Genomic DNA, 18055 nt, shown 5'->3' on the forward strand with positions numbered 1-18055 from the left:
CTGTCGTAGCAAACAGGAAACTATAGCACAGGTTCCCTCTCTTGCACCATATGTAGAGGATTAGTCTGTATACCTGCGACTCTCACTGAAACTTTTCAGCAGCTGTTTAGTCCTGGTTTATATCATGTCCAAAACACACAGGGATTATTAGTTTCAAAGGTGGCATAGGCAAACAGCACATAAGTCATCACATAAAAAATGTGGCCACCACTGGCTAAGTATCACACATATAGTAAAAAGGTGTACATTTCCAAGAGAGTGAAAATGAATAGTCTTTGCCAGTAGCAGAGTAAGTCTATTGTACACACAGTATAAGGTGCCTTTCAGATTCTGGCATGGCACGTCTTTGAAACAGCACTAAAGGCAATTTTTCATTCAACAGTGCTGAGAAATTAAAGCCAAAGGGCACAGAAAACTTTTCGCTACTGTCTACATGTCTCAGTTTTATGTAGAGGATCATTTACAGGTAATGCTTGTGGAATGCGTGCCTATAGGTCCTGCCAGAGGTCAAAAAAACAAAAAAGAATTAAAAGTGAAATGAAAACAGTTCCACAGCTGGACACTGTGAGGGATGAAAGGCTGGCTGCACACATCCACTCCTCTGGCCCTGCTGAAACCTCCACTTCTCCATCAGCATTTTCCTTGGAACTTTCTAAGCCAGAGTTAATTAGAAGTCAATTTAGGTTTGGTTCTACTGTCATTTTGGCTCCTAGTTTCTGGACTACATATAGCATGTACAGAATGAATAAATGTCACTGTGAAAAAGTGAAATTTGCTCAAGTTTGCTAATCTACAATCTGAGGTTTGTGCTCCAGTTATCTGATAGCTTTAGTTACTATGCAAAATATATTTTTTAAAAATCATTACGTATTATTATTGCTACCAAGCAGTGTGTAAAGTAATTAAAAGCAAGCCCATCTTTAACAGCTGCAATATTAGAGCGATGCTTACAATACTCTATTATATAACACAGTGAGTACTTTCACTGCAGGTACTTTGATGCTAACTTTTATATGCTACTTCTACGTTTACTGAAGTAAAAGGTTTGAATTCTTCTTACACCTCTAGAAAAATATTGCCAAGTAACTGCTAACATTGCTTGCATTGTTTCAAATCTGGAGGAAAATTATATGTTCATGTTCTTGCGGTGTCACATGTTGCCCACCACAGCTTACACATGAACCTCTGCTTGGGAGGGTGGATGAGATCAGAAACATTTTATACACATGCCAGTACAGCAAATGCACCAAATGAAATACAGAATTTGTCATATGTTTCTTCCTGGTATGCGGAGTATTTAGCATCTTATAAATTAAAGAGTCTGTGTTAAACAAGTGGTTCCGTTGTGGTTTTAATGCAGTGAAGCTAGTCAACCACCAAGCTGTCTGAGGTCAGGGAGATGCATCTTAGACCAGACTGGGCTTGCTTTGCTGAGGGCAGTTCTTAAAAGTATAGTATTTCAGCCTGTGATCTGCTTTGCTATGAGTAAAATCAGTGTGGAGAGCTGAGTATGACTCAACCAAGAGTCATAATATTAGCACAACTGTAAGTATCTTTAAGAAACAGCACCGGATGCTGACACTGGATTTCCTTCTAGGGTTAAGAAAAGTTCAGGTTATCAAATTTTTAAAAAAAGCCTTTAATGTTAGAATATCTGAAGTCAGGCTGCTCTGTCACATTATGGTCACAGTCTTTGTTATTGCACTGTAAACCATGAATACAAAGGGGATGCCTCTGACCAGCTGGTTTAAGTCAATTGCTCATCTTCATCCTATAACAACCGACAAAATGTGAAGGATCTGTCAGTAGTGTAGGTGATAAACACAGTGGGGAATTAGGGTTCTACTGCTCTAATAGCAGAGGAGTGTTGAATTATATCTACAGTGGCTGTCGCCCCCCCCCAACCCCCAACCCACACACACTTGGTCAAGGCAATGTAGCGGTGCTCCACACAATAGCCACATAAACATGTCAATTATACAAGCATGTAAACAAACAATGAGAATGTTGCACACATATTACATAAATGATACCCCTACCACTCAGTAGCCTTCATCCACTTGTCCACTTAGAAACCCCAAGTGAATACAGTGTCCGTTTAAACACTAAACTATATATAAACACAGACAGACTCACTTTAGTCACACATATACACAGGCATGCACACACATAAATTTCTATTTAGACACCGGCTGTTATGGATTGAGCAGCGTGACAGCCTTACATACCTCACTTTGTGGTCCTCTCCTGTCTCTTTCTCTCTGGTCTCTCGTTGTCTCTATCACACACACAGAGAACAGTGTGTTTGAATCTGACATTTCTTTCAGCTCACTTCCCTCCCCTCTCGCTCTCTCTCATTTCTCAGGCACACGCTCAAAAACAGCCCTCCCTCCTCTCTTTCTTCCCTCTCCTGCCAAATATGCCAAATATCCTCCCCTCTCACCGTCTCTCACTGCCACCAGAGCTGCCTCTCTCCTCCCCTTCCCTCCCTCTTTGCCTTGTGAAGCAGTGTGAAAGCCACAACCCAGGCCACGCCTCCCCCGCTCTCCTCTCCTGGGTGGCTATAAATACCGCTGCTGCTATGAATACACTGTCTTTCTCCCTCAGCATCCCTCAATCCCACTCTCTCTCTCCCTCCATCATCCATCTCTCGCCTGCACTGCCCTCCCTTCCTCCTCCATCCCTCCATTTCTTTCTCTTTCCAAATGTTTTTTCTGACGACCTTGTATTAGTTGCCTTTACACCGTCACATCACAGCATCCTTCCTTTTCACACTCTTGTGCAAGATGCAATCGTTTCCACGAACATACAAAGGCCCACAGGCATGCATAAACACAACCACAGACAACAGGGTTTCATAGTACCTGTCTCCTGTGCTTCCTGTCTGTTGCTCCGGATGTGGTGCATTTTTCCTCCTGACAGCTGAGAAAGACACGCTCTGATCATGATACTGACAACAGATCTCGTTGGACTTTACACGTTTATTGCACCAGCATCATTTTTTTTTTATTAACACATGGCCAAAGATGAATCAGTCTGTATGCAGTTAAGGCTAATGGATGCACCTTCCATTATATAAGATGCAATAATCTCCATTAAGTGTATTGTATTATAAAGCTGAATAAAAGATGGGATTTTTCAAACACTAAGGTTGATTTGTCATACTGAATACAATGGAGTAAACCTGCTGCATGATTAATGAAACAAAGAGAAAGTGTTTTCTCTCACCCTGTTGTTCTTCGCTGTCCACATACAAATCAGTCAGCATGTCAAGTTCACTACTAAAGAGAACGATTCACATTGTACATTAGGCAGCATCATGTCTTTGCTCTTTCTCACTGCCAGTAATATTGTCTGGGAATGAGGTTACGAACATCTGGTGCAAGCGCATTATGTGCACCGAGGGTACACTTAAACTGAATCAAATCTTCGCCTGCAGGCTATATAGAATGTCATGGATGTATGTAATCTGTGGACTGCATCAGCAATGCTGCGCTATAACATTGTAAATGAAGCCATCAAAAATGTGAACAGCACAAAGACAGAGGAAGAATTCTACCTGGTATTTTTCTGCTGATCATGCCCCTTTGATCCTGGTACACAATGCCACAAGTCACCCATGAATGACCATATTAGGTAGTACAGCTCTGTGTGATGTCTTGTAGGTTTCTGTTCACTTTTTGCGTTTTCCTCTTTGCCTGTTATTTTGAATGCACTGCAAGATGCTAACTAGATACCTGTCAAAATTCCTAGGACTGTTAAAATGTCATCTTAATTATAAAATTAAGATAGTGCTATAATAACAATTGTGTTCAAATCATATTATCAGTTTTTCCCTTTGAAATCATGCTGATTATTAAAAAGCAGTAAAGTAACAGAGAAGGCTTGAAAACGACGGACAGTGTGAGAGATTTTATTTCCATTAATGGCAAAGCAGTTGATAATGTTTCCCCCTGAACTGTTTGGTGTAAGATATACAATTATGAGTCACCAGCTCAGAGTCGGCGTGACAGTGTGCATGAGTGAAGAACTGTGCTGCTGAATTTATGTGCACACTTAGGAGGATGTGCTCATGCACGTCCAGGTGTGTTTCAAAACAGTTTCGTCTTCGGCTTTATCAGTGTGGTGACAGCTCGCAGGTCCTCTCCGGTGTGTGTGTGTATCTTCATAGAGTGTGTGAGGGCTTTGTGTAGCTCCTCGGGGGCAACCAGGTTGAACCGCAGCAGAGTGTTGACCAGCTGGGAGCGTGCGTTGCCAATGAATGAGTGCGACAGGAAAGAAGAGAGACCTCCCCCGCCTTTTGTGGTGTAGAGTGGGACTCTGACCATTCCCAGCACCTGGAAATGGAACGACAGGGAAAACAGGTGATGAGGATCAGAGTGTGAGATCAGGTAAATGGCTGCAATCGGTCAGCCTAGAAGGAAAAGGACAAGCACAAACACACACACATTACCTCATGGCCATGATCTGTTGCAGTGGTTGCAGCCGCTCTCTCCACCTCTCGTATCTGCTCTTCCTCAATCTTTTTCACATAGAAGTGAGTGATAAAACGAGACGAGGAGGAGGAGGAAGGGGACGAAGCAGGGGCATGGCAAGAATCTACATGATCTTCTACTGATATCTGAAGAGCCACACCTAGCTCCTCTGATAACTCTCTGCTCAGGCCAGTCTCCAGCGTCTCCTTCAATGGATTAACAAATCTGAAGTATGAGAGATGGGGGGGTCAAAGGTCACAGTCAATAGATAAACAATCCCAGCTGTATTGCTCTCCGGAGGCTCCTCAGTGAATATGTAAATAGATAAAGCTGACTGACAAGCTCATTCAATTTTAAAGCCCAAAAGTGCCTTTCTGAGCCACTCCTGAAATCAGTGGATCTTGGCCTTAGAGGCAAGTGAAAATGATCACATCCTAGGCACAAAAGAACTGAAACTAGCCAATGACGTCTTCATTTCAGAGGATGTGTAAGAAATGAAAACATTTCTGTCCAATTCTTTTCTGAATCTTTCATTTCTGATTGAGAAAAATTTTCATAGTGTTGAACAAAATGTCATTAGTCAATGTTGTGCTGTTTCCCAGGTCCATACTGCATAATTGTTCTAAGCAGGTTTTGAGTGTGCTCACTCAACATGTACTCAGAGAGTACACAGCCATGCTAGCAACGCTGAGATTGTACTTTGGCACAACCTATCTTTAAGCTAAATGCTAAAGTGCATGTGCTAACATGCTAATTTTGACAAGACACAAATATTTGTTTCACAATTGGATCCCCTTTGGTCCATAGAAGAAGAAGGTGTAAGAGAAGAGACTATAGTTATAGTGGCGGCTGTACGAGGCTGTACTGAGGCACAGCAGGGCTTTGAGGTAAAGGCTAACATCAGTATTGTGACAATGCTATGGCTAATGAGAAATGTATTTTGTTGTTGAGATACATTATTTCACATGAAACCACAAATGTCAACCTTCTTGTTGCATTAGAGAAATATTCAGAGGATCACCAGGGTCAGCACCATTCATCTTTTGGGGACCACAAATGTCTTTACAAACATTCATGAACATTTCTCCAGTAACTGTTAACTATGTTTCAGTCTGAACCATAGTGGTGGATGGGCTGACACTGCCATCTGTAGAGCTACGCCGCATGGCTAAAAAGTCAGTATGCACATTGAAAATGCTTGACTTTTGAGTGTACTACTCACAGCTGGATAAAACATTTTGAAGGTTAGTAAAGGAGCTGTGTGAACACCTCATAAAACAAAAAATAACAAATCTTAAACAGTTTGCTGCTTACTTGTGAATTTTTTTTTATGCTACCTACAAAAATTATATTAAGACAATAATACAATACAGAGAACATACTGGTATGTAGTATGGTTCTGGGACACTGATGCTTCTGACCATTGTTCCAATTTGCTTATGCAGTTTCCTTTGATTTATATTTGTCATCATGATTATTCAGATTTTTCTTTTCTTGCCTTGTTACATAATTTCACTGTGTTGGCGAATGATGCCACAGAAATTCTGGCAGCGACTACTGTAAATCACAGATACAAAGGCACAAGTGATTCATATTAAGTTGAATGCTAATTAAGCACTATGTGTCTGACAGTTACAGCTTTTAAATGGTGTTTAACACAAAAGAACCTGTCATGCATATTTCCTTATCTGTTCATCCTTGTGATATGAGTATTCTGGTCACATTTTGTGAACGTGTAAAGGCTTCTATCTGTTGACAGGAGTCTGTGAAGAAAAAGTGAGACTCACAAATGACCTGTGTGAACCAAACATACCTGTGCACATTAAAGGATAAAGCAGCACCAGGAAAGACTCACCCGCCAGGGAAACCCAATAGACCGTCAAAGCGCATCTGCATCTGTGGGAAGTGACAGAGGACATTATACTCTCACACACTGATGCATTGATACACAAACACAACCAGACATGTACACACACAGAGGGTGTTTTATTGCAAAAAGGCCGAAATGTTAAAAACATAAGTGCATATTTAAACCCATTCACATTCATACACTAGATACTGTGTAAGACACATGCACACGCATAACCTCAAGCATACACATAGTACTCTTCCTCACTAGTATTATGTGTCTGATGGGAATTCTCCCAAACAGCTGAATTTTCGTGTCAGAGAAGAGCATCACGTGACATGCATGCCTGCAGCCTGGACTTGCCAACGCCTCGGCTCTCGACAGCTGTCCGCTTGCCATCTACAAGTATACACACAAACCAAGTTACACAATCACAGTTGAGTGATTTCTGATCAGTCTGGACGGCTGCCCTCCTGACGTGCTAACAATGTGACATCATTTTATTTCTCTTCCTTCCTCATACATTCATATAACTGACTCTTCAGTGAAACCTACTGAATAACTTGAAGGCCTGTGGGCTTGTTTGCAGAAAAAAATCCCAGAAGACTTTGCAGAACCAGGAAGCTTAAAAGGAGAGCTATGTGACTTATCAAAGCACTTTAGCTCCCTCTGTTGGTGTGGAGTTGGCTGACAGCTGGGGGAAATCCCTGCCCTTGACTGAACTTTTCATTGTCAGTAGCTCATTGCATACTACTGCTAGGATAACAACTGTCCTCATGCTGCATGTTTTCCCCATAGTGTTGTCAGATTTTAGTAAAGTTAAATTCATTTTAATAATTGTTGTTTTCCTACTTTATTCATTTACTGATTATGTTTTATTTAGCCTTTAACCCTAGGGATATTTCCATTATTGTCTGTTTTGCAAAATAAAATGTAAAGCAGCAAATATTATTTGATTACACATACAGAGACATCATATTTCACTGAAAAAAAAAGCTCTGATAGTGATACTTGTGTGTCCTTTGATTTTGTTTTTAATTCTAGGATATAAAACTGATATGGAACAATTTACTGTTATAACACCCCCAAAATAGGTTTGTTTGTGCATGTCCATAGTGTATATACTAAATGGTGATATGGAAATTTTCAAATAATAAAGTCAAGAACACAAGATCTTTCATTGTTTAATCATGAACTTTCACCAAAGGGATCAGTGCATACAGAAAGCAAAAGGTCTTCACAGGCAAAGAGCAAAGACCGAACACTAGCTATTTACAATTCTGCTGCCAAGTAGGCAGAAATAGTCGAAACATGCAAACATAACATCCTTCACACAGTGTACTATTGGATACCTTGCGTTAATATAACAATATTTCAGTTTTCCAGTATATAGACAAAAACACCTGAGTGGGGCAACTTCCCCACTGAATCGACGTGTTCTTCTCCTTTGGTGAAAAACATTACTGCTAATACATGCTATGGTGAAGGCAAACAGAACAAACATAAACCACTCACATTACCTGCCACAGAAATGCCTCATTGCAGGTAACGTGATTTCACTAAGCGCTGTCTCATCCTTCTGTCAACATGATAAAGCTCACTCACCATGATCATTACTGCTCTGCTGGGCCGGACTTAATAATTTTTTGATGACGTTTGGAACACTGATTGGCTGAACAAAGCAGGTTTTTCTGTCCAGCTAATAGTAGGTCTCAACTATGATCTTAAACGACCAATCAGCATTGCGTCCTCCGGAACAGGGGGATGTGTTGACATTTCAGCAGTGTGTCTTTGAATGGTTACCGACACCGGAAAGTAGTGGACGTAAACCAGTAAAAGTATTTGGGGACCGCAGACTTATGTATTTTGTCTGTGAAGGTTTTTTTCCAGCGGGAGACAAAACATTGAAGCCGTGTAGCGTGGAGGTAAACATCCAATTAGCTTCTACCACCATTCAGTGAGTGTTAGCTGGCGGTGTTGAGCGTGTGTAACGTTACCTGATCAAACTCAGCTAGATGACTTTATACCCTACAAGTGTAGGGTATAACACAAGAGGCATCTTTCTGATCGGTTTAATGTTATCTTGTCAACATATGAATGTTTTGTTGTGTTTAATCTTGTTTTGTTATTATGTATTACATTGTTGTGTATGCATCTCTATCTATTTTCGTGTAAAGCATCTTGGTAAACCCCTATGCTGATTAGTTGCTACAGGCTGGACGACATCAATCAGTCGATTTGTAAGCGTGATTTAGATCTCTGTGTCATCCGGGTTTCAGGTGACAATGATTGTCACGTTTTGCATTAGCAGAGAGATGCCTTGTATCAAAACAAGCCTTTCCTCGCTAAGATGCGTTCGGCTCTATTGTTGTTCCACACTCCAGCCCAGCAGATGGCGGTAATGCACCTTAGGTTGGCTTGCAAACCGCCAATAAACACAATTCAAAAGGGAAGAATAAATGCAGCGCTAAACCTGAAGAAATGCAATTCATAACATGAAGAAGAAATGCAGTTCATAACACGAAAAAGAAGCAATGCAGTGCATAAGGTGAAGAAGAAGAAATGCAGTGCACAATGTGAAGAAGAAGAAGAAGAAATGCAGTACATCAGGTGACAAGCTATAGGAGGAGGAGGAGAATGATTAAAAAAAACGAATCCAACATGTTGGGCATTGTGAAAGAAATTCTGTGCCCCCTGCAGATATTTTTCAAACGTTGCGCTGCCTGCCCCCTACACCTAGTGCCGATTAGCAATTGAGGCTGAAATGAAGCGTGTTTCGTGGTTATTGGTTAACACAAGCTTAGTGAGGCATCTCACTGCTAGTACAAATACAGTAGAATTATTGTCACGGGATACTAGATCGCAAGGGATGTAAGTCATGCTCACAAAACGATTTATCTTGCAGCGCTAATTAGGGGTTTAAGAGAATATCTATACACTTGAGTATTGCAATATTATGTTTTGCCATACTGTATCGAATGCTAAAAACACAGTATCAAATTTTACTTAATAGTTCACATGCCAAGTAGTGCTATGTTGTTGGATGTTACAGTGACTGTAACAAATGCAAATGCAGATTCCTGTTCTGATTGCATACAAAAGTAAACTTTCTTACAGGAGATTTTATACATATGATACTGTGTTGCTTATTTTATTACAGTTTTTCTAAAATTAGGTTTAAAAAACTGCAATGTATTGCCTTGATTACTGTATTGCATTATATTGAATCATAACCCCTGCATCGTGATACATATTGTATCACCAGATTCTTAACCAATACACAGCCCTAATCCTAATTAATATTATGTTAAGAACAATAATAATGGTACAAGGAATAATAAGTTTTGGAATTACTTTTAGGATATTTTATCATTAGAATTATTTGCACCAGCCTAGTTGTAGTAATGCCCCTTTGCTGAGTGTGCAGAATAATTTATTAACATATTATGTAAAACAAAACAGAAAGGTCACCTCTAAATATTGAATTGGAACCTGCTTATCATTCCCATTGACTTTTTACATAAATTATGAAGGCACATGAATTAATGGAACTAAAGATCCTCTTGTTTCTATTTTGGCAGCAAGGTGTTACCCAGTTTAGTATTGGACTTCTGTACTGTTTTACCATAGATATTTACTGTTATTCATATCTCAGGTGAGTCATAATGGCCCAGTGGATACCAGATGAGGTCCTGATGAATACTGCACTGATTAAAGACTTGGCGGATGTGGCAAAAGATGCAGCGCTTCTGCAGGGTGTCCTAATGAGAATCCATGAGGCCTCAAACTCCTCTGAGGTGAGAAGTGTCTGACATGGACAAACCTCCTGCCAGTTCAGCAACCTTGTTTTTAGGGCTGCTTGATGGCAGAAATTAGAATCACGGGGGAAAGAACACGTCAATTCAGTGTGTAAAATCTTTTGTACAGGCCTGTTGTCTCTTAACCAGATTCCTGGCTTATCTGGTCCATGTGTCAGTGTCCTTGAGCAAGACACTGAACCCCCAGTTGTTCCTAGTGCAGTGACACTGGTGCGTGAATGTGTGAGTGCTTGGCAGTACAAATGGGTGAATGACCAAGTAGTGTAAGAGCATTTTGAGTGTGCTGCAGTGCATAGATAAAGCCCTATACAAGTATAAGACAAGATGAAATTACTTAGTTACAATAAAATGCTATTACTTCATGTTACTCTCTGTCGTAACCCAAAGAATCAGAATCAGAATCAGCTTTATTGGCCAGGTGTGTCAGACTCACGAGGAATTTGACTCTGGTACATCGGCTCTCACGGTGTATATACATATCCCCATGCAAGGGGCAAGTAAACAGTAAAACAACATAAGGCTGAGTAATATAACAAACTAAGCAGTATTAAAAAGTAACAAACAGTCCAAACCATACAAAATAAGCAGTATCAACAGGCAGTAAACAACGCCGACAGGCAAGGAATGCTCATTGTGAAACGAGATAAATAGGAATAAAAGCGGTGCCTGTTTTCATTCTCATATGCTGTGACCAGCACTGGTGTTTTTAATGAATAGTTTCTTGATGTCAGCATTTTACCACTTGTTTTTCAGCTGGTGACTTACGCTCCATTCACACTCTTCCCCATGGAAGTACCAAAGGCTGTGTTTAACTGGCCAGTTGCTTAATCAACTGGCCAGTTAAACCGTTGCTGCTAAAACAGACGGGTTCATTGTGAAGTCATGTTACTGTAGGACTAGGATTTGCATTAGCTGCACAGGATGTTTGCATTTGCAGGGCTGTGCCTGTTTTCATTCTCCCATGCTGTGACCAGCACTGGTGTTATGAATGAATAGTTTCTTGATGTCAGCATTTTACCACTTGTTTTTCAGCTGGTGACTTACGCTCCATTCACACTCTTCCCCACGGCAGTACCAAAGGCTGTGTTCCAACAGGCTCTGGCAGTGCAGATTCACTACAACACGCTGGTGGACAAGATCAGCCAGGATCCAGACTTTCTAAAAGAGGCTCTAGCTAGGTAGTATAAAGCCATTTTCACACATGAACAACAGGCAGAGTCCACAGAATCAGGTCAGCAGATTGTCCAGAGTTGCCCTTTCACACATGTACAGTAGCACACAACAGGAGTTGGTGCATGTCAGACAGATTCTTGTCTACTGAAAATATTCCATTTGATTAATGCAAGTGGGGCCCTGGGTAGAGCATGCAGGAGGTGGAACATGACACGGTTTATAATTGAATTGTCTAATGATTTGAGTGCCGCCTCTCGACAACAGAAGTCCCTGAATCTAGTCGTGTCTACAGTTTGTTTTCGTTGTCATCTTCACTGTAGTTGTGCGTTTAACTTTACCATCAGATCTTTGTATTCTTATGGTTTCACAGCAATCACATGGTAGAACATCATCAACACGCCCAGTAGCTCGACATGAAAACCTTGCACTACACACTGCTGTATTCTCACATGGGCTCACTCCAGCTCATGCAGGCATTACGCAATTGTTACGCAGACTTTGTACTGGGGAGCTGGCAGAATAAAGTCCATTTAAGGTTCAGGCCAACTGACTTGGACATTTTGCATTCTAACATACAGCTCCTCCAGGTAATGTCCAGATAATTTCAGGATGTCTGTGCATGTCTGCAAAGGGCCTAGCTGCCTCTTGTAATGAATGCCTCCTCAATAGTGTGGAAATGAATTTGTTAGTCTATGCTGTGTAGTTTCTTTTAGCATCATAGCATACAAGACAAAACTTCTCCAAAAGATCACATTATTGTTGCATTCTCAAAATGGGACTGTTATCGTATAACTTCTATTATTACAAATCAAAAATAATGTGATGTTGTAAATGGGTTGTTGTCAGAGCTCTAACTGAGTGACCTTCTTTGTTTGTAGCACCATTGCAGTGGATGATTTCACTGCGAGGTTGTTCAGGATCCACCAACAGATCCTGGAAGAAGGAAGGTCTCAGGTATGGAAGCTTGCCTCTGTCAGTCTATAGTAATGCCAGTTACTAAGCATTATTATGCTGCTTGTAACACAAAACGACAAATATGATTTGAATTATTAGAATCCTAGAATAAAGGCTATGTGATGTCTGTCTTTTTTCAGTTTTACAGTCCGGTCAAGCGCTGAAAGTCTTGATATGCATGACTGTGCAAAGCTATAACATTTTAGGGTTAAAGTGCATCAGTGTAGTAGAACAAATACAAGCAAGAGTGGACACAGCATAGAAAATAATGGAGACACACCGTGTACAGGAGAATAAGATTAGTGGTGAAGAGATGGACAGTCTTCTGACAAAGAGAAACAATGGAAGGTCCAGGCATTACATTTGAATTTACATCAGTAATTGTATTGACATTTTATTCTATGTTATAAAGAGATATTTCATCCTAATGAAATTTTAATCCAGTTTATTGAGAGTTTGGAATCTTTCTCACTATATAATGTCTGTTGACTAGTTCATTAAAAGACAAATTGTTTTAGCTGTGCACAATACCATGGACCAGATGGCTCAAGTTCTGACTTACAAGGCTGCACAGAGCAGACTGTTCATGTGCCTTTTAATGGTCTAAGTGGTTCAAGTCATGTTTCTTTGCCTTCTGCTCAGTCTGTTGTGTTGGGTCTCAATCGGTCCGACTACATGCTGGACCAGAGAGAGGACGGGACGTCGTCTCTGAAGCAGATAGAGATCAACACCATCGCTGCCAGTTTTGGTGGTCTCTCATCGCGCACGCCAGATGTACACCGGTAAACCTATGATTAGCCTGTCACTCAAAGATGGTGTTGTTTATGATGGTTTAACTGTTTGTAACTTTCATGGAAAAACCTCTGGTCAACTAGAATTTTCATGAAAAATAGCTCATTTACTAGGACTCAACGTTAACAGTTACCCAGCTGCCTCAGGTTGTCAGATTTGGTCCAGTGTCAAGCATTTCATGCTGCTACTTCTCCTGTGTTTAAAGAAGAACAGAAGACAAAACCATAAATTGTCTCTCACCCACTGTGTAAAATCTTTTGTACAGGCCACAACATGATAATATATAATTTGGTATGATTTTGTTGTGCCAAACGTGGCTGTCCTCTGGCTCAACAGACAGATCCTGAGGCTGGCCGGACGGATGCAGGAGAGTCAGTGCATCCTAGACAACAACCCTGCGGCAGGTCTGGCTGTGGCGGTTGCAAAAGCCTGGGACCTTTATGGATCACAAGGGTGAATCTCTAAACTCTGACCACTGTGTTAAATGTGTTAAAATGACTCTATCTCTCACACAGGGTTTTCTGTATTAATGTAGCCCTACTCAAATGAACGCAGAGAAGTGTCCGTTATTATATTTTAATCTGAGTGTGCTGATCAGTACTGTTTAACAGTAGTGTTGAATGAGTTGTGGTTGTCATTACAGGGCAGTCGTCATGTTCCTGGTGGAAGGCGAACAAAGGAACATCTTGGATCAGCGATATGTTGAGAAAGAACTGTGGAAGAGGTGAGGTCAGCCAGTGTTGTCTTCCTGTCATTGTCATGTCTTGTAATGTCTGCTTTTGTATTCTTAGTCCTGTGAACCATTAGTCCATCTGGCTGCAGACTGAAGTGGGGCTGTATTGTATGTATGTAACCAGCACCCTGTGTTCACCACCTTTCAGAAACATTCCCACAATAAGAAGGCGCTTTGACGACGTTTATGAAACAGGACGCCTCGATCAGGACAAGAGGCTCTTTGTGTGAGTCTATTTCTGTCAGTTAAATGTACATTAATAAACTTTATAAAATGTGTTCCTCATACATTATAGCATGGCAGTAAGAGGTGATTATGGTCAGTTGTACTTACATGATGTTACTTTCTTTTCAGTGGTGGCCAAGAGGTTGCAGTGGTGTACTTCAGGGACGGCTATATGCCACAGAACTATGCTTCTGAACAGGTCTTAACATATTTCTTAACCCTAATCATTGTAATATTAGCTGCTCAGTGAGAAATGCAGTCAAGCTGGAAAGTTGTACTTTATGCAGACATCCCCATTTTATTTGGGGATGAAACAGTTAAAGCCAGTCCACATAGAAAGGACTTTTTAGAAGTGTTTCTGTCATCCATCACTCACCAGTCTCACTGAACCACTAAGTTTCCATTTTTACCACTAATGATGAGTGAGACCTAGGTTTGAGTTTTTTCCCTCACAGTATCGGGGGGAATAAAATCAATAAATCGTTAAATAAAAACACGCAAATGAATTACTGGGGAACCTACATAAAACAGCTTTTTGTCTAGTAAATTGCTTCAGTCAGTCAGTCTGTTGAAGACGGTTTATGTGGCAGCTGCTAACAGGCAGCTGGTTCTAATAACAGAGACAGCTGAACGGTTGGTTTGTGCCTCAGTAGCGCTTCCATTCCACTCACCTTTTTTTAATGTAGATTCCCAGTTAGTTCCATTTTATAGGACATGCACCTTTGCTTCCACCTTCTAACAAAATAATAAATTCTCTTTCATTAGCATACAGCCTAACAATGCATGTTTATGTAAGCAGGTTGATTAATGCCAAGCTATTCAGTCATCAGACATATCTTTTCAAACTTGTTGGTTTTATCATATTGAATGCAATGAAGTGTATAGAACTAGATCAATCAGGATACATAAATCATGTTGTATCCTGTCGAACTGTGTGATGATATAAAGTATAGAGACAAGTCCGGGTCCAGAATCAGACTTGTGTTTTTTGAACTGTAGGCCTGGGATGCTCGTCTTCTGATGGAGCGCTCCCTGGCTGTGAAGTGTCCAGATATCGGTACCCACCTGGCCGGAACCAAGAAAGTCCAGCAGGTACTTACAAGACCTGGAGTTCTGGAGAAGTTCTTCCCCGAGCAGCCTGAAGCAGTGGAGCAGATCAGAGCAACGTTCGCTGGCCTCTACAATCTAGACATGGTGGGAACCTGATGTATACATAGGGTACATGTCATGTCTCTTATAAGGACTGTTGTTTCCCTCACTTGCCTCTTTTCCTTGTGTCTCAGTCCTGCCGTTGTAAGACACAAAGAAAAGATAAGAGGGAAACGTGAGGAGAGAAGACTTGAGGAAACACGTTATTAATGACATGAGACGTCCTTCATTTGAAGTGTCCAATCACCAACTGATTTCTGATAGATCAAAAAAACTTGCAACAAGGATGGTCTAGTGTATCCTTGGTCATGGCTCCTCCACCACTGTCCTTGGTCCTCAGGGCCAATGTGAGACTTGAAACATACTATGTCCTTGGTCAAACGGAATGACTTTTGGTTCACCTGAGGATGTAGGAATGATCTTATAACAGACAGGAGATGTACCTATAGTCACTGCAAGGTCTTATTGTGGAGTTGTATATAAGCCACACATAACTACATGGATTAAGATTAGGTTAAAGGGGTGGAGCACAGAAGTACATTTTTCATTTCAGGAGATAGAATGGCTTCATTTAGTCACATGACTGTCCCAGCGGGACACCACCTGGTGATGGTCCTGTTAATCTACCTTGCGTTCTTGTTTTCACACTCAGAAGTGTCTAGAAAATATTAAAGTAAAATCACTGCATTGTAAAACTCCATGTTAACATGAACTTTTTTCTTTATTTATTTTTGTTGTTGCTGTCTTCAGGGCCCAGAGGGTGACAAAACAGTAGCAATGGCTTTGGCAGCACCAGATCGATTTGTCCTGAAGCCTCAGCGAGAAGGAGGAGGTACAAAGAGAGAAACATCTATATAAATTAATATATCATAGAACAGGGTCTGTGCAGGCTCCTCAAGTAAAAGGTAATATTAAAATTTAATACATCTAATTGGTGAAAATGAATAAAACGTTGTGGGAAGAACATGGAATGTCTGTAACTACGTGGCAGTATACTGTACACCACAGCTAGTGTTGTGAATACCACAAGTTGTATAGATGGCAAATGCACTGAAACCATTCTAGGAAGGTAGCAGGAGCATGAATTCTGATTTGTGGGGTGAATTCTGATGCCTGTATTCTGCAACCTGTAGAAAATAAGTAATTCCTAAGGGTTTCTGTATTTTCTTTCTTTCCACTATATTGGCAGCATTTCAGCAAGTTGGAACATATTTCAAGTCAAGGCACATTTTATTTACACAGCTCCAGTATCACGAATCACAAATTTGCCTCAAGGGCCTTTACAGTCTGTGTTGATGGTTTACCAACACTTCATGATGACACTATCTTTCTAGGTAACAACATTTATGGATCTGAGATCTGCCAGGTCCTGGAGGCAGTGAAGGGGAGCACAGAGAGGATGGCCTACATTCTGATGGATAAGATCCATCCCACCCCAGTGCAGAACTACCTGCTGAGACGAGATGCTCCCCTCAAAATCAGTAACTGTCTCAGTGAGCTGGGAGTGTTTGGAGCCTATGTCCGGTTTGTAATCACTAATTCATTAGTTTAAAATGTCTTGTCTGTGTGGATTTGTGACAGATTGGGAGATTTTAATAAGCATCTTATTGCTTTCAGGGCTGGTTGGTTAATTTCAGCTTCAAGTGCTGCTCAGTATCTCAGAGCTGTGCTCTGAGCAGATATCACAGGAACAGAAAATTTCATCTTTATGTCAACGAATGTTTGTTTGGATTTTAGTCTAGGTATAGTACTTGTTGATATAGACTTTATTCCCAGAGCCAGCATACCAGGGAAAACGTGTCTATGGTTCGACCTGGCTGTGAGATTAGGAGACACTCTTGGATGCTCTACAGAAAAACCGGAGGATATATTAACTATGAAGGCATTTTATCTTGTTAACCTTGAGCTACAGTGATGTTCATATCAGAGTCAAAATCAGTTTATTGGCAAGGTGTGTTGGACACACGAGGAATTTGACTGCTACAAAATAGCGGTATTAACATCAACAGACAGTGCAAACAATGCAGAAAAAGTAGTATAAACAGTAAACAATGCAGACAACAAAGGAATGTTCATTGAAATGAGATAATTAGGGATAAAGATAGAGCACTTAAAACAGGGTACTAGAGACCTGTACGAGTCTATAAAATCTGTACAGTGTATATATACACAGGTATTGCACTGAGGGTTATTGTCTAATACTGTCGTGGGTTAAGTGTTCATCAGAGTGATGGCCTGGGGGAAGAAACTGTCCGTGTGCCTGGTTGTCTTAGTGCACAGTGACCTGTAATGCCGTCCGGAGGGGAGGACGGCCTTTCCGTCCTCCTTTTGACCTGTGAGGTGTACAGGTCCTCCATGGAGGGCAGGCTCGGACACATAAGGAATTTGACTCAGGTACATCAACTCTCAATGTGCAAACAGTAAACCAGCATAAGGCTGTGTGAAAGATTCTTTCGGCTTTTCCCGTTTAGGGGTCACCACAGCGAATCGTCACACTGACGACTTGCATGTTTACATTTGGCACACGTTTTACGCCAAATGCCCTTCCTGACACAACCCTGATTCAAACCCGGGCCGCAGTGGCGAGAGCGCTGCACCTTAACCACTAGCCTACCAGGGACAGCAGAGGGGAGAGTACACATCCCTGGGGAGCACCTGTAGTGGGGTAAGGTGGTTTTGGATGTGGTTTTCCACAGCCTCACCTGCTGCTCCCTGTCTGTCAGAAAGCTAGTAATACACTGACAGGTGGGGGCAGGCACAGTGAGCTGGGTCAGTTTGGAGTGGAGGATGTCCAGGATGATGGTGTTGAAGGCTGAGCTGAAGTCCACAAAGAGGGCCCATGTGTACATCCCTGGGGAGTCGAGGTGTTGCAGGATGTAATGCAGTG

At 41.2% G+C, this 18055-nt stretch overlaps 3 protein-coding genes across 10 annotated transcripts in view; 1 reads left to right on the forward strand and 2 right to left on the reverse strand.

Moving 5' to 3' along the window:
• Positions 1–2412, reverse strand: part of LOC109970396 (SLIT-ROBO Rho GTPase-activating protein 3-like) — a 33546-nt gene extending 31134 nt beyond the window's left edge. For all 3 annotated transcript variants that reach the window (XM_020617926.1, XM_020617925.1, XM_020617924.1), the window contains exon 1: positions 2229–2412. The gene's annotated coding sequence lies outside the window, so the exon portion shown is untranslated. The remainder of the gene's footprint in view (positions 1–2228) is intronic.
• A 1486-nt stretch (positions 2413–3898) lies between these two features.
• On the reverse strand, positions 3899–7916 carry LOC109970390 (U8 snoRNA-decapping enzyme). 3 transcript variants are annotated; one of them, XM_020617915.1, is made up of 5 exons: positions 7845–7916; positions 6592–6723; positions 6331–6371; positions 4454–4700; positions 3899–4337 (listed from the first exon to the last, which is right to left on the reverse strand). In XM_020617915.1, the coding sequence occupies exons 2-5, from the start codon at positions 6721–6723 to the stop codon at positions 4092–4094; spliced, it is 666 nt and encodes a 221-aa protein (XP_020473571.1). In that variant the 5' UTR covers positions 7845–7916; the 3' UTR covers positions 3899–4091. The 3 variants fall into 3 exon arrangements, with proteins under 3 accessions (XP_020473571.1, XP_020473568.1, XP_020473569.1); XM_020617912.1 differs by lacking the exon at positions 7845–7916 and adding an exon at positions 6880–7096; XM_020617913.1 differs by lacking the exon at positions 7845–7916 and having other exon boundaries at positions 6592–6855.
• A 151-nt stretch (positions 7917–8067) lies between these two features.
• gss (glutathione synthetase) overlaps positions 8068–18055 on the forward strand; it is a 20750-nt gene continuing 10762 nt past the window's right edge. For 3 of the 4 annotated variants that reach the window (XM_020617951.1, XM_020617950.1, XM_020617953.1), the window contains exons 1-12: positions 8068–8249; positions 9980–10121; positions 11175–11320; positions 12194–12269; positions 12912–13051; positions 13398–13514; positions 13705–13785; positions 13943–14020; positions 14149–14218; positions 15019–15213; positions 15919–16000; positions 16503–16692. In XM_020617951.1, coding sequence (XP_020473607.1) covers positions 9990–10121; positions 11175–11320; positions 12194–12269; positions 12912–13051; positions 13398–13514; positions 13705–13785; positions 13943–14020; positions 14149–14218; positions 15019–15213; positions 15919–16000; positions 16503–16692 — 1307 coding nt within the window. In that variant the 5' untranslated portion in view covers positions 8068–8249; positions 9980–9989. Of the gene's footprint in view, positions 8282–9979; positions 10122–11174; positions 11321–12193; positions 12270–12911; positions 13052–13397; positions 13515–13704; positions 13786–13942; positions 14021–14148; positions 14219–15018; positions 15214–15918; positions 16001–16502; positions 16693–18055 lie in introns of all 4 variants that reach the window. The other variant, XM_020617952.1, reaches the window with a different exon arrangement.

The sequence above is a fragment of the Monopterus albus genome, unplaced genomic scaffold, assembly GCF_001952655.1.
Source record: "Monopterus albus unplaced genomic scaffold, M_albus_1.0 scaffold197.1, whole genome shotgun sequence".
Classification (NCBI taxonomy): domain Eukaryota; kingdom Metazoa; phylum Chordata; class Actinopteri; order Synbranchiformes; family Synbranchidae; genus Monopterus; species Monopterus albus.

Excerpts from the sequence above, each read along its gene's own strand:
- LOC109970390 (XM_020617915.1), bottom strand. The coding sequence starts at position 6,723 with ATGGCAAGCGGACAGCTGTCGAGAGCCGAGGCGTTGGCAAGTCCAGGC. Across the intron at positions 6,372-6,591 it reads CCATCAGACACATAATACTA|ATGCAGATGCGCTTTGACGG; the intron begins GTGAGGAAGAGT and ends CACTTCCCACAG. Across the intron at positions 4,701-6,330 it reads CTATTGGGTTTCCCTGGCGG|ATTTGTTAATCCATTGAAGG; the intron begins GTGAGTCTTTCC and ends CTCATACTTCAG.